The sequence below is a fragment of the Haplochromis burtoni genome, unplaced genomic scaffold (genome assembly GCF_018398535.1).
Source record: "Haplochromis burtoni strain Fernald_Lab_line unplaced genomic scaffold, NCSU_Asbu1 Contig_17, whole genome shotgun sequence".
Classification (NCBI taxonomy): Eukaryota; Metazoa; Chordata; class Actinopteri; order Cichliformes; family Cichlidae; genus Haplochromis; species Haplochromis burtoni.
Genome location: NW_024582378.1, coordinates 1,596,589 through 1,611,275, shown reverse-complemented (window position 1 = coordinate 1,611,275; position 14,687 = coordinate 1,596,589). Strand labels below are relative to the sequence as shown.

The 14,687-nt window shown below is 41.9% G+C and overlaps 1 protein-coding gene across 2 annotated transcripts in view; it reads right to left on the bottom strand.

Moving 5' to 3' along the window:
• doc2b (double C2-like domains, beta) overlaps positions 1-14,687 on the bottom strand; it is a 177,006-nt gene that overhangs the window by 34,941 nt on the left and 127,378 nt on the right. For both annotated transcript variants that reach the window (XM_042218289.1, XM_005916019.3), the window contains 2 exons: positions 11,614-11,723; positions 5,463-5,589 (listed from right to left, as the gene is read on the bottom strand). In XM_042218289.1, the coding sequence (XP_042074223.1) occupies positions 5,463-5,589; positions 11,614-11,723 (237 nt within the window). The remainder of the gene's footprint in view (positions 1-5,462; positions 5,590-11,613; positions 11,724-14,687) is intronic.

The following is a 14,687-nucleotide window of genomic DNA, read 5'->3' as shown; positions in this document are numbered from 1 at the left end:
TTTTAGCCGCTGTTAGCTGCTGTTAGTGAAACTATATTTGTAGTAAGGGTGTAAGATTTCTCCAAGCGTTTATTCACGCTTGGTGAATAAACTCTCATATGTTGTCAGACTGTAACTGACTACACGAGACTTGAGGAGGAGGAAGTCGACACATTTTATTAAGATCATGATCGCGTTGTCTCTTTCCTTTGCATTTTAATTTCTTTGTTGTCCCTCCACTGCACTCGAATGTCTACACCTTTTTTTCTTCTCTTTCCTGCCTTTGGTGTACTACATTATATATTTGGCCAGTCTCTAGCCAGACACGTAAAACGTTACTAGTCAGAAGGGAGGTGTCCTTTCCGACCACTGTATTCAAATATGGTGAAGTAACATGGCTGCTTACATGAACCACAAATCTCCTCCTATGTATTTTTAATAGATTCATTTTAAGTTTATGAGAATGCATCAGTTTGTTGGAAGATGAAATTACACACTAATCTATGTATATTCATGAATACAATATACATTTTCATATGACCCAGAATGACCCTGAAAAATGACCTTTAAGACTTTAAGGTTACATCAAAGCTTTTCTGTGTTTTCTACCCAATCTACTGACTTTTATATAAGCCGAAGAAGCCAGTTAAAAGGCTCCACTGTCAAGACCATCAATAAGACAGGCAGTGTGAGCTGCTGGATGAGATGATTAAATGGTTGCTCTATTCTCCCCGGCACACAAAACAACTTCCTGTTTTCAGACAGAGCTCCTCATCCAAGCGCAAACAGAGCAGAAAGCTACCTGCCAGAACACCCTTTTCTCTTTTTAACCAGCAACAGTCATAGCTTCACTTCACTTTGCCTTGAAGCAATCTGTGTGAAAAAGGCCTATGAGGCCCTGTTACATGACATATGACAGGGTGGTCCAAAATAGCATGAATCTTATCTGAAGAAGAAATGAAACATTTGTCACCTTTGACGCAAATATCTGCTCTGCTTAAAAACCTATACAGCGATGATCTGAGCTACCCATCTTCTAAAATCAACTCTAGTTTTACTAAACGAATAGTAACGTGGAAATGAAAGAGCATGTCTGCTGTGCGTGGATAGGTATTCTTTGCTGTAGATAGCTGTTGTAAAGCTGCAGGCAGCAGTGTCATGCAGATATACCTGTGAGTCACGTTGTTTCATGTCAGCACTGACAGTATCTACTGATCACACTTTGCAATCCCTCATCTGGTTGTTATCTCTTAGACATGCAGATTTTTGCCACAAACATTTAGATGCAACGTTGCAAATTGTAAACTTACCCGCTTTACCTACTAACCTACTACTAAACTACTAACTAAACACAAATAATAGCATTTTTAACACTAATACTGCTTTCTGCTCCCGAAAATGCTCAAATCTTTGAATGGCAAATGACTACAAAACACTTTAAATGTGGTCATTTTTGGAAGCACTTACATAAACAAACCTCGGTACAAAATCAAAGCCCAGATTGTTCAATGAATAGTAGCTGTTTGGTCCCAGTTTATGCACAAGCATATTTTTGTATTTTTGGATGCTATTTCTCACTCCCACATAGACAACAAAGCATATGAGTGAAGCAACAGGAAGTTGTCTCTCCAAACACAAGACTGTGCTCCACACTCCAAATATGGATGGTCCAGAATTACACTGCATCCACTTTTTTTTTTTTAAAACCATAAACTGTGTAGGCATTTTCAAAAGGATATTCAATCACAGTTCAATGATACTTCACTCCACTCCCATGCTCTCATAACGCATAATCCACTCCTGCACCACACTTATGGGCTCAAAACCCAAGGCTCTAATCTGTCATGTGCTTTAAGCTAAATCCTCGCGGGTCCTGTTGTTTCTTGCAATTACCAACATCTATTATATGGAGCACCATGCCATGCCCTGTTGGGAGCTTTTGTTATACTATTATAATGCACCACTTATTATCTGGATTTAGTATTACCAGATATTTAAATTTGTTCGCACACACATTCTGTCCCAGTGAAACTAATTAGAGTTACATGTTATCAATAAAACAGACCGCATGCCTTCCTTAATTACTCTCCGTGCAGAACTGTAGCTCAGGCTTTGACATGCAGCTGTGTATCTGAACAGAAACAGTGAAATGATTGCTAAACATCAGAAAATATCTGCTAAGTCTTCAGCTTTTGCTTCTTTAGACTGCCTATTGTGGATTTTAAGGTTTGTTTTGGATGAATAAGCCAGATTGCAGGACTGATTTTATCCCGAGTTTAAGAGTTGGAAAACTCTGTTTATTTTTAATGAAATCTGCACCTCCCCCCCACCCACCCACCCACCCACCCAAACGTCTGCTAGTGATCCAAGAGTTTGGTTCAACTGATCAGCATTTAAAGATGTGTTTGCTCATTTGTTCTGGCTCTGAAATTTGACATGAGCAAATAATCGTATGCTTCCATGATGAGTTTTCCTAGGGTGCCAAATTGTGGCAGGTGTTAATTAGGGATGGGTACCGGTATCTGGTGCCTTTATGGCACCGGTTCTGACATAAACGGTAGTAACCAGACCGAAAAGCAGCGCACATTTCGGTGCTTTATTTCGGTGCTTTTTTCCTGAGTGTGATACACTTTGTCTAGCCAATCATTTTACGTTTCCGAGGATAGTAGGCGGGCCAGGTACGTACGTTCTGTTAGAGCAGAGCTACAGATTAAAAATGCCCAAGGCGAAGCGGTCAAAAGTCTGGCTGTACTTCACAGCAAAAATGCAAACTCAGCAGCCTGCAACAAGTGCTTTAAGCTGATACTGTGCAAAGGAGGTAACACCTCGAATCTGATGAAACACCTGGCGACGCATAGCGTTTTTTTTAAAAGCCGAGAAATGCCCGTATTTGATAGCTTGCTGCGAGACCTCACACCGAGCACATCTACTGCGGGTGTGGTGCCTGTTATCGGACCCGGAGTTAGCAACATCCCCCAAGAACCCGAAGAGGAGAGTCCTGGCCCCTAGCCCTGCCAGTGTAGCAGAAATGATGATGGATGATGATGGCAGCAGCAGCCGTTCTTCTCTGCGTGAGTAGCTTAATGTTGTTCGTGTGTAATTTACGTTGAGTAGGCTAACCACGTTATTACATTAATGCATGTAAGGTGAACTAGCAAACACCGTCGTAGTTACATGCGGCTGTCTTCTTGTTTGATGGCAGATACTCCCTTCACCCTGGCCAAAAAGGCTAAAATGACCAAAGAAAAAGTGGGAAACAGCTAACATGAGAGGTTTTTGGACAAAGTTTGTGTTTTTTCCATTGTTTAAGCACTGCTTCCAGCCAAGAGTGATACCATATATGCCCCATAGCTGCAGAAAAGGCTAACATTGTTATCTTTTTACAAAAAGAGAAAGAAACAACTTATTGCCAGTGAGAAGCAACTTCAAAGCAACATGAGGTTTTTGGACCAATTTTGTGTTCTCCATTCTTTAAGCACCGGTTGAGCACCGTTTAAGCACCGGCACCGTTTCAAAAGTACCGGTTTGGCACCGGTATCGGATAAAACCTAAACGATACCCATCCCTAGTGTTAATGAACGGTAGGACAGTGCACCACTATTTTGATAAATCTTCCTGAAAGACTTTTACATTCAAAACAAGGGTTTATGACCCTCTCTGAAATGGTTTTAGTGGTTCAGACTTTACCTTCAGGTGCATTGTTCCTGTCAACTGCTGTTTCTTAGTTGACATTACAAACTGATGAAACAGATACCTGAAAACACTTTACTAGCTGCTTCGTCTGGTTAGTGGGTATCAGTTATTTCAGTTTTGAGAGTGCTAGGCCAGAAGAGCCAAGGTTTGAAGAGTCAGTGTGTTTATAAAGCTTTGAAAGTTACATAACCTGAACTTTATTGTGAACAAACCAAAGTCTTAACAAGCTCATTAAGGTCTGAGACCTCCGATCTCTTGGGGATACCTAAACAGTTTCTTTCCCTTTTTAAAACCCCCCCACCAAAATTAAACAACATAATGCACTAACTGTGATTAAAATGTGGATAATAACGGGTCACCTTTTACTTAATGCAAACTAAAGTTTGGTGCAGTTTAAAATTGCACAGGTTCTCCCACTTTTCCTAGGCATCAATGTCAAACGTAGGTGAAGGATAAAGATGTTTTGAAAGTTCACCGGCACGGACTGTGAAACCTGGGAGGTAAAAGCAGAGATCAAATCGGCACAGCATTATGAAATCAATTATTCATGCATGTTGAAGAGAGACGTCGTCAAAGTTACACCGCCTTGACGGCCCATCACTCCCGGTCAGATGGTCATACAGTGCAACAGATGTGGAAAATCAAGCTGTTCCCGTGCTGGTCTTTGTGAACATGAGCAAGCTTGCCAAGTCTAACCCACACTTGAGTCACTTAATACACTGAAAATGATGGACTGCTGCTGATGATTATGGTCTCGGCCTACACGTAAGATATTGCACTGAGCAGAGTATAATGTTGAGTATTACATGCTATGCAGTTACACTGTTACACACAAATAAATAATGAAAAAACACAATGACTTCAAGCTTACTGTTTCTCAAGGCAGTTTTATTTAATTAAGCAGGTCATGTCAGCTCTGCTCTGCTGACATGAGCTGTTTATCAGAAGTGTTAGCTTCTTTCTTATGATCAATTTATTTATTCACAGATTTGTATTTGAAGTGTTTTTCTTAGCAGAATAAAGTGACTCCACTGGAAATATACTGGAACAACCTTATGCTTTGTAATGATGACTAAATTACTCTTTAATCTTAAGCTAGGCAGATGTATACCGGACACAGTAAGGTTTACAGTTTGGTCTAAGGATCCAAGAAGTAAGAAGTAATATGAAAGTAGGGTGAAACAGCAGTCTGGTCAAAACTGAGATACGTTGGCAAAAACTGCACCTGGGACAGAAATATGTTGCTTCTATGTGCAAAAAGAGGAAAAGTGAGCTTTACAAAGCAAGAAATATCTATCAGATTATTGCAGTAAAGATGTGAAATGTATGTTGTTGTTTTTCAAATCGAATTAGGTTAAACTGCCCACTAATTTGATAACTAAAGGGCTGTCACACCTATATTTGCATCTAAATTCAGTGTCACTTGTTGCATGGTGATTTGCACATTTGGAAAAACAAACATGGATTAGAATGTCATCAATGTAATGCAAATCATGTGTTTGGTTTTCTCTTCATCAGGAAGATTTTGTTTATTTATTTTTGTTATAATCGATAAAATGATACGATATGACAAATCATACAGAACTTCTTGTTTGGTGGAAATTTTGACTTAAACTTCCACATGGCATTTAATAACATGTCTATCAGACAGCAAAGCCATGTCTGTAATATTGGCACAATCTTTAGGATCTAAAATGTTGTTGTGAGTACAGCCCCTCAAGAAACAACAACACGATCACGTTTAAACAACATAAAAATGCAGCTGTGTGTGTGGGATGGAGTGAACTTACAGGTAACTGTTTCTCCAGGCAGTTGTTGAAATTCTTGGTTTGATTGGGCTTCAGCTTCTTGAGAGGGATTCGCGTTTCCCCGATGAACTCGTTGTGGCGGAATTTGTCCTCATCACACACTGAAATCCTGAGATGACAAGAACAGAGAAGTGTAGGAGGACATGAGTAGAGCGAGGTTTAGGTTAGGGTTTGTTGCTAAGAGGAGGCTTAAAGCCATAAAACCAGTCATTTTCCACCATCCACCTTCACAGGGCTTCAATTTGTACTTTGTAGTCACAGCTGCTAAATCTGTAGGACCACAGCACTCAGAGCACTGAAGCTACAACCAAGTAGTTCTGCAGGGATCATTGTCAGACTCTATCAGCATGACAGGAAATGATGAGATAATTATACACGAGGACGCGTTCAACCATGCACGGATCAAAAGATTCAAACATACTAAGATGGAAGGGGAAACTCTACGTGAGAAGACGTTGAGAAAAATTTGACATCATGTCAAAGTCATTTAAGACCCAGTCACGAATTCATCTTGAACACGTCTCCATTTGCTCGTCTTATTTACTCAATTAGTGCAGCACGAATCGAACTGTGCTGTGGCGCATTGTCCTTTCTGCCTGTTTACTGATTTCTATTATGTGCCCACTTTGCATTTGTTTCCACTGAACACACAAACAAAACAAATCCTCTTTTCAGTGCAAGACGGCGTCCTTTCTTAACAACAATAAAGACGTGGATTTATAATATAACACAGTAGGCTACAGTCACAAAAGCTAATGATTGATGGGGAACCGAAAGGTCTCTTGCAGTCAAAAGGTGCACGGGGCCACAAAATGAGCTTTGTGTTTTACTGGAGATCTATATTCTTCGCCAGCATTTCATTAAGTTTATAATGAAAGCCAATTATTGGTGCTCCCTGCAGACCTATGCTTTCAATAAATGCAGAGAGCGCCCACCGCCCTAACATGACATGATTCACACTCACGGCTCCAGCATGCCTGTGTTGGGGAATACTGTTTGTTTCAAGTGCTTTTCCGCTGCATAATCAGCTGCAATACTGAGGAAAACATGCAGCCTTTAGGAACCGCACAGCGTTAGGATGTTGTATGTACGTTAATATGCATCACTAATACAGTAGATTGTATGGGACGTGATGCAATCAGACTCTCAGTGAAAATAACTGGACAGGTGCTGAATTCAAATTTCAATTTCCAAGAAGAAATAGGTTGCGCTGTTTTGGAAGCATGGATGCTTTTCTCACAGTCTATTGTTTCTGGAAAATGGTTAATAAAGGTGTTTTCTGTGTGTGAATAGATCTTTTGGCTTGTGTGCACAGTGTCTGTCACATCTCATCTCTGCTACATTTGCTTCAGGCCTTCATTGTTGTTGTGGCATTCAGTCCAGTAACAATACAGTATTTTTTTTTCTGCTCCGCAACACAAAATAATCAGCAAAATACAGTCACGTATTTGCAGCGTGTCGATAAGGTTGACAGTCGGTCACTGCAGTCCAGCAATTACTCCAGCTGTCCCAGAAGTACAGCGAGTGCTTTGCAGCTTATATTGTGTAGTAGGAAAGCATGTTTTCACAAAATACATTCAAGCTATTAGAAGTAATGCAATAAAACTTTTGCAAACATTCTGTGATGATTTGGTAGTCACTTGTGTAAACTTAGGGAGGTGATAAAAAATGTTTTGTGTCCCTTGTTTCTGTCTTGTTTGCTGGACAAATGGAGGACAAAGTGACAGGCCTAAAAAAACAGTATCTGAAAGTCACGTCCTGAGGAAATGCGAAAAAAAATACAGCAAACACCTGACATAGAACCAGCGAGATGCATCGGGCTCTTCAGCTGATCCACCATCTGATTTTAATCCATCACACAATACCATCGTGAAAGACTAAAAACCTATTTGGATAGAAGAAGACACAGAGGAACACTATCAGTCACGACTGGTCTCCTCAGAGCCCAGATTTCAACGATACTGAAGCAGTGTGGGATCGTGACAGACAACAGAAGAACAACCAGCTAAAATTCAAAGAAGAGCTTTGAATGTCCTTTAAGAAGGCTGGAGACCCAGTCCTGAAGACTACTTAAAGAAATTGTAAGAAAGTTCGACTGTGTTGAAGAACAAAGGTCATCATACCAAATACTGAAAAGCTCATTAGAACTGTAAAAACGCTGCTTTTGCCTCTTATACTGTAGCTTCATGCATGCTTGCATGTTTCAATAAATCATTGCACCCATTTCTAATCTTCCTAGATAAATATGAAGAAGTTTTTGCACAGTACTGTATCTAGATAAACATTGTATTTAATGGCAAAATGTCACCAGCATAAAACATTCCCATTAGTGTTAACTGATTGTAAGAAGGGAGACTTTCAGAGAAACCTCCCCTCTTAGCACGGGCTTGCTTCTTAGTAAGCGCTTGCTTCTCAGAATGGGCTGGAAATCTTTGAAGACATTTTGAGCACTGCTTTGTCGTTTGGCATCTGTGCCCTGACATATTGGGTTATGGCATTTGTGAGATCTGTCTGTCACCACCAGTTTCTCATGTTTTAAATAAGATTACAGCTGTGAAGAGGAGTATTTTACCCCAAACAACAGTCGAGGTTTTAGTGAAATTAGAAAAAGCAGGCAAAAGAAAAAAAAAGAAGTTACAGTTTAACTAAGTTCAACAACCTCAACAATTACAATATCTCCCTATGAGGAGCACTTGGCAACTGTGGAGAAGGTGAACTCCCTTTTGACAGGAAGAGACCTCCAGCAGAGCCCAAAAGGACATAAATAGGGATCTTTAATAAATTAAGTCCCAAAGGTAACTTGAGGTGTGAATACCAGACCTTCAAAGAGAAAACAGTTAAGTGGAGATTATGTGATTATGTGCAAAATATCCACTTCCACATGGAAACACAAAAGATGATTTCAGCACTGTCAAGGACAAGAAAACCCTATTACTCTAAAAATATAGAAATGATGGCCAATCAGAAGTCTGGAGATAATGGTTATTATTATCAAAGTTGAACAAAGAGCGAGAAGTCTTACGTTTGGAGAAAATCGTCTCATGCAAACAGTAACATGGTGCAAGTCTGTTGTCGAAAAACAAAATAAACATGCACATGCACAGTAAAACAGTATTTACATGTGGACAATGCTCTAAAAACTGGGCGCCCTCTAGTGGTCATTTCAATGAGTGCATGTCAAATGTCGGCTCAAGGGGTCAGTTTAGATTCGTGGGTGGACCTCGGCATGCTGCAAACGGAAAAACAACTTTTGCAATGCTTTATTTTACAAGGGTGTATTTTAATATAAAACATGTAAAACATCCCTAACCACCCAGACTAGTGGGGGCTTTTTGAAGTAGAAACACACCTGTGTGTTATTTCAGGAACAACACTTTTTTTCAGAGAGGAGGAACAAACAAACCAAAAGGATCATTAAGCTGAGGACTTGTTCCACCCACATTTATCTTGAGGAAGTGAACTGGAGGACAAATCGATGGAGCCGGTAAATGAAATGCTGTGAAAGTCCCTGAAATGTTTTCACGGCATTCCAGCACATAACATTAACTCTAGAAACACATTTGCTACTGGGGTGCTTGGGGGTAAGTGAAGACAAAAGCAAACTGAAATCCTCCACTGCATACGGCCCACCTGGGATGTACGAAATGATTATGCATATGATTGCATAACCTACCTCCGCCACTTGATTGTACAGTGTTAACACTTTGGTAAAAATACAGGAGCAAAGAATGGTGAAGTAATAAAAACAAAGTGCTCTCATTGCATAAGGGCACCGCATTTATCTCAGGAAGATGGAGTTTTAGTGTGTTCTCAGGTGTTGTAGTGAAACACAAATAACCAAACAAACAGGAAGTCCTCTCACCCAAACAGAAGTGCTATTTGGAAATCTGACAAATAAAGGATTTCCCAACTGTTATTACGATCTGAAGCTATTCCAGACTCGGCATGCAAACTCGCAGTGAAAAGGAAGAAAGAGGAAAAGCAACATCATCATTCACTTCTGCTTGAGAGGCTGTGGTTAAACACAGGCTGTAATGTAGTTAGTCTAAAACAGAAACCAAGAAGAAGAGAAACTGTCAAACATCACTGCTCCCTGAAAATGATCTTCTGAAGCCTTTAAAAACAGATCCACGGCAGCTAAGCACACCAAAACAACAAAAGACAGATTTATTCTATCCCTCTCTGCCTTTCAACTCTCCCTTCTATTTTTCTTCTTGTTCACTACACACACCCTTTCCCCCTTATATCCGTCCTTATATTCCTTCCTTCCTCCCACACCCCCTTCCTTCCTTCCTTCCTTCCTTCCTTCCTTCCCTCCTCCCACACGTCCTTCCTTCCTTCTTTCCTTCCTTCCTTCCTCCCGTCCTTATAAGATGTGTTTGTTATTTTCTTACTTTGTCTTCTATTTCCCCTTCACTTCCTTTTGTTCTTTGGTTAAGTTTTATTTTCTTCCATTTTCTTCCTCTTGCCTATTATTCCTCTATTTTCATTTTCTCTTCCTTCCTTCTATCCCTTGCTACTTCCTTTCTTCCTTGTTTCATTCCTTGCTTACTCTGTTCCTTCCTTCTTTTGGCTCCTTCCCTTTAAACCTTCTTCCACCCTTCCCCATTTTTTCCTGCCTCTTCCTTTCTTCCTTTATTCCTTCTCTTCTTCCTTGCCTCCTTGGTTCCTTTCTTGCTTTCCCTGCTGCTTCTTTCCTTACATTGGTTTTTCCATCCATCCATCCCTCCATTCATCTTTCCTACCTGTATTCCTTCCTTCCTTACCTCACAATGTAATGCTCCCTTCTTTTCTTGCTTCCTTACTCGTTTACCCTTCTCCTTCTTTTTTGGGGTTTCTTCCTTACTTCCCTTTAACTTCTTTCATCCCACACCCCCTTCCTTCCTTCCTTCCTTCCTTCCTTCCTCCAACGCCCCCTTCCTTCCTTCTTTCCTCCCTCCCACATCCAGTTCCTTCCTTCCTTCCTCCCTTCCTTTCTTCCTCCCAAACCTCCTTCCTTCTTTCCTTCCTTCCTCCCACACCCCCTTCCTTCTTTCCTTCCTTCCTCCAACACCCCCTTCCTTCCTTCCTTCATTCCTTCCTCCCACGCCCCCTTCCTTCCTTCCTTCATTCCTTCCTCCCACGCCCCCTTCCTTCCTCCAACACCCCCTTCCTTCCTTCCTTCCGCCCACACTTCCTTCCTTCCTTCTTTCCTTCCTTCCCTCCTCCCACACGTCCTTCCTTCCTTCCTTCTTTCCTTCCTTCCCTCCTCCCACACGTCCTTCCTTCCTTCCTTCTTTCCTTCCTTCCTACCCCATGCCTCCTTCCTTCTTTCCTTCCTTCCTCCCACGCCCCCTTCCTTCCTTCCTCCCACACCCCCTTCCTTCCTTCCTTCCTTCCTTCCTCCCACGCCCCCTTCCTTCTTTCCTCCCACGCCCTCTTCCTTCCTTCCTTCCTTCCCTCCTCCCACACGTCCTTCCTTTCTTCTTTCCTTCCTTCCTTCCTTCCTTCCCTCCTCCCACACGTCCTTCCTTCCTTCTTTCCTTCCTTCCTTCCTCCCATGCCTCCTTCATTCCTACCCCCATGCCTCCTTCCTTCTTTCCTTCCTTCCTCCCACACCCCCTTCCTTCCTTCCTTCCTCCCACACGTCCTTCCTTCCTTCTTTCCTTCCTTCCTTCCCTCCTCCCACACATCCTTCCTTCCTTCTTTCCTTCCTTTCTTCCTACCCCCACGCCTCCTTCCTTCCTTCCTTCCTTCCTTCCTTCCTTCTTCCCCCACCCCCTTCCTTCCTTCCTTCCTTCCCTCCTTCCTTCCTTCCCTCCTCCCACACGTCCTTCCTTCCTTCCCTCCTCCCATACATCCTTCCTTCCTTCTTTCCTTCCTTCCTTCCTCACCTCCTTCCTTCCTACCCCCACGCCTCCTTCCTTCTTTCTTTCCTTCCTCCCATGCCCCCTTCCTTCCTTCCTTCCTTCCTTCCTCCCTCCCATGCCTCCTTCCTTCGTTCCTTCCTCCCTCCCATGCCTCCTTCCTTCGTTTTATTTCTTCATTTGTATCCATATGTCCAACCACTCCTTTCTTCTTTTTTCCACATCTTTCATCCCTTCCTTCTCTTTCCATTCATTAAGTGGACACACGTGTGTAGCACTGACAGTACCTGAGTGTTTTGCGGACCATATCCTCATCAGTGATGCCGTAGTAGGTCAGGGTCTCATTCCAGACTGGGTTGAGTGTATTGTGCAGGGTCTTGGTTCTGAGTTTATTGGCCTGAAAGACAAACAAGGAAGACTGTGATTAAAAAGAGCTGAACATCATTCATGAGTGAAAAACACTGAGCTCCTCCTACAGCTCAGGAGAGCTCATCCCTCAGGTGTCATTTTCATTGAAGAACTGACAGAATTATATAAACATCCTTGAAAACGTACAAAGCCTCTCTGCCAGGGTGAAAATTTGTCAACGCGTTGACGTCTGGTGCCATGCATGCAAACACGAGCTCGGTGCTGCTGCATACTGAACGCTGTCAGGAATGAAATATCAGCAGCAGACTGCATTTACATGAAGTGACAGGCATAATCAAAGCATGGCAGGAAGTGGGTAAAAACACTGAGAACAATGTGATGAATGCTCTGAAGTTAAAAGATAGACACCATGGTTGTTCTGGCTCAGTGTGATTCTGTTTCTGTCAACAGCACATTTTTGAGAAAACAATTTTCCAGTCACTGACCTTTCACTGGGATTAAATCTTTATACTTGAAAAACAGTCTGAAACAAAAACAAATGCACCACCTAACCAGCTAATACCATACACAACTTTAAATTAATATTTTCATAACTGATGCCTGCTGTGAGTGAATGGCACTGAAGTCAGGAGGTGAAGAGCTAAGATTAGGTCAGTACAAAGACACGGTGGTCGAAAACATACACTGTATATAAAAGATGGATCCAGGCACAGGGACAACTCCTACTACTGTTTTGAATCCTGGACTTAAACATATTTGCCATATTTTTTCAAACCAGATATCACAATTGACTCACACTCCACACCCACATGACAGGACAGGGCTTGTTAGTCACAAAGAACCCACAATGCAAACAGCACATACTGCTTTCTTGTCCTTTTTGACTGCAATGGTGAGCATAATCTACAAAATATGTTTTAACTGACATCTGAAACCTCAAACACAAGTTCATAAACATGTCAAGTGTTTTTGAACTTGTGTTCAATTTACATTTTCAGTTTACAGATTTAAAGTCATGAAAGAGAAGCCCCTTCACATTTATAGCTCAGGTGCATGGACCGGTTCTTCTATAGCGCCTTTTTTGACATTCAAAGAGCTTTGCACAGCTTGCCTCATTCACACAGGCACTGCTTTCTATCTAACATTAACACTGCATCAGAGAGCAACTTGACGTTAGTATTTTGCCCGAGGATATTTGGCATGCAGACTGGAGCAGACAGGGATCAAACCACCAACCTTCCAATTAGTAGATGACCTGCTCTACCACCTGAGCTACAGCCACCCCATCAAAGATTCTTTGATGCAAGCTGAAATTGATGAAGCATTAACACATATTATGCTACTCCTGATAGTCTTTTAGTGAGGTGGCCTGAGTGCTTCCTTTGTTGGGAAGCTTTCCACACATGTTTAACCTGTAAGCCTCGCCTGAGTGGGCCAGAGGCAACAAGATTAGCCTTCACCTACAGAAGGGTTACAGCATATTCATCTTGAATCATACTTGGTATTAATGTCTGTCTCTCTTCCACAGCATGCCTTTTATCCTTCAGTCTTCCTTCTCGCTCCCCAACCGGTCGCAGCAGATGGCCCCGCCCCTCCCTGAGCCTGGTTCTGTCGGAGGTTTCTTCCTGTTAAAAGGGAGTTTTTCCTTCCCACTGTCACCAATGTGCTTGCTCATAAGGGGTCATATGATTGTTGGGTTTTTTCTCTGTATGTGTTATTGTAGGGTCTACCTTACAATATAAAGCACCTTGAGGCGACTGTTGTTGTAATTTGGTGCTATATAAATAAAACTGAATTGAATTGAGCTGATCTTGGCTGCAGTGTCCCCCAATGGCTCTCTTCAATTCTTTGGGCTCTAAGCTGATCTTGTTTTTTGTACACTTGGATAAAAGAATCGTGTCTGGATAAGTGTAGTTACTAACACCTCTTCCAGGAGAAAGCTCGGTGCAACGGTCGGGTCAGGTTCTTGGCAGTTGTTCTTGCCTTTGGAGCCTCGTCTACTTCCAAATTTCTAAAATCTAAAAACTTTGAGTGGCTGCACCCGGTGTGTATTTGCTTTGACCATCTTAAAAACTGTTTATAGAACCGGCTTTACATACAGGTCTCGACAAGCAAAACTTTCAAAGTTATTTTTAAAGCTTTGAATAAAAGCATTTTCTGCTCTTTCACAGAGTCTGACAAGTAGCTTCAGCTGAAGACATTAAAGCAGAATATATTTTTGAGTTTGATGAATAGATCTGAATGCTTTCTTTAAAACTTTTCATCCTGAGTTTGACAAAAGCACATTTTCTGGCACACAACTTGGCCCTTTTAGTTTTCTTTCACTGCTCTCGTAACAATGGTTTTGGCTCCAATTCAGTGAAAAAGCCTTAAAAATATACTGCACTCTACCTGCTTAATGCCAAGCGGCAGACAGACGCGGTCAGACATTTCCCTCAGGAGGTGGTGAGGAACAAAACAGAGCTAAAATAAGTGTGTACAGACATGTGCTGCTAAAGGTGACACAGCTGATTAAAAGATGTAAATCTGTGATCAAAGTACAAATCAGCCGTTGCTCCTTCCACTGGGTGTATGAGACACGAGTCCAAACGTCAGAAGTGGCTTGTTTAGTAAGATCTGCATCGCTGTTTATTGGAGCAGCCATCAGACGTACACTTTGTCACTTCATCGATTGCAAGTTAGGTGATGAAAATCGCTGTGACAAGTGACGCGGCTTTATCGGCGGAATATTGTTTGGGGAAATCCTGGGAGCACGCTGCTGACATGATGAGGATGGAGACCCTGTGCCATGTGTGAGGACATGTGAGTTTGTTGAATTTAATCAATTAGCTGCTGTGATTATTTGCAAGTCTGATGGCAGGGTTCCACATAACAAGGCTCTCGCTGATTGTTTCTCCCTCAATCAGCGGTTGTTTCCCCCGAGGAAGGCTGTTGAATAGGCACACACACACTATGTGTATATACACACACACACACACACACACACACACAC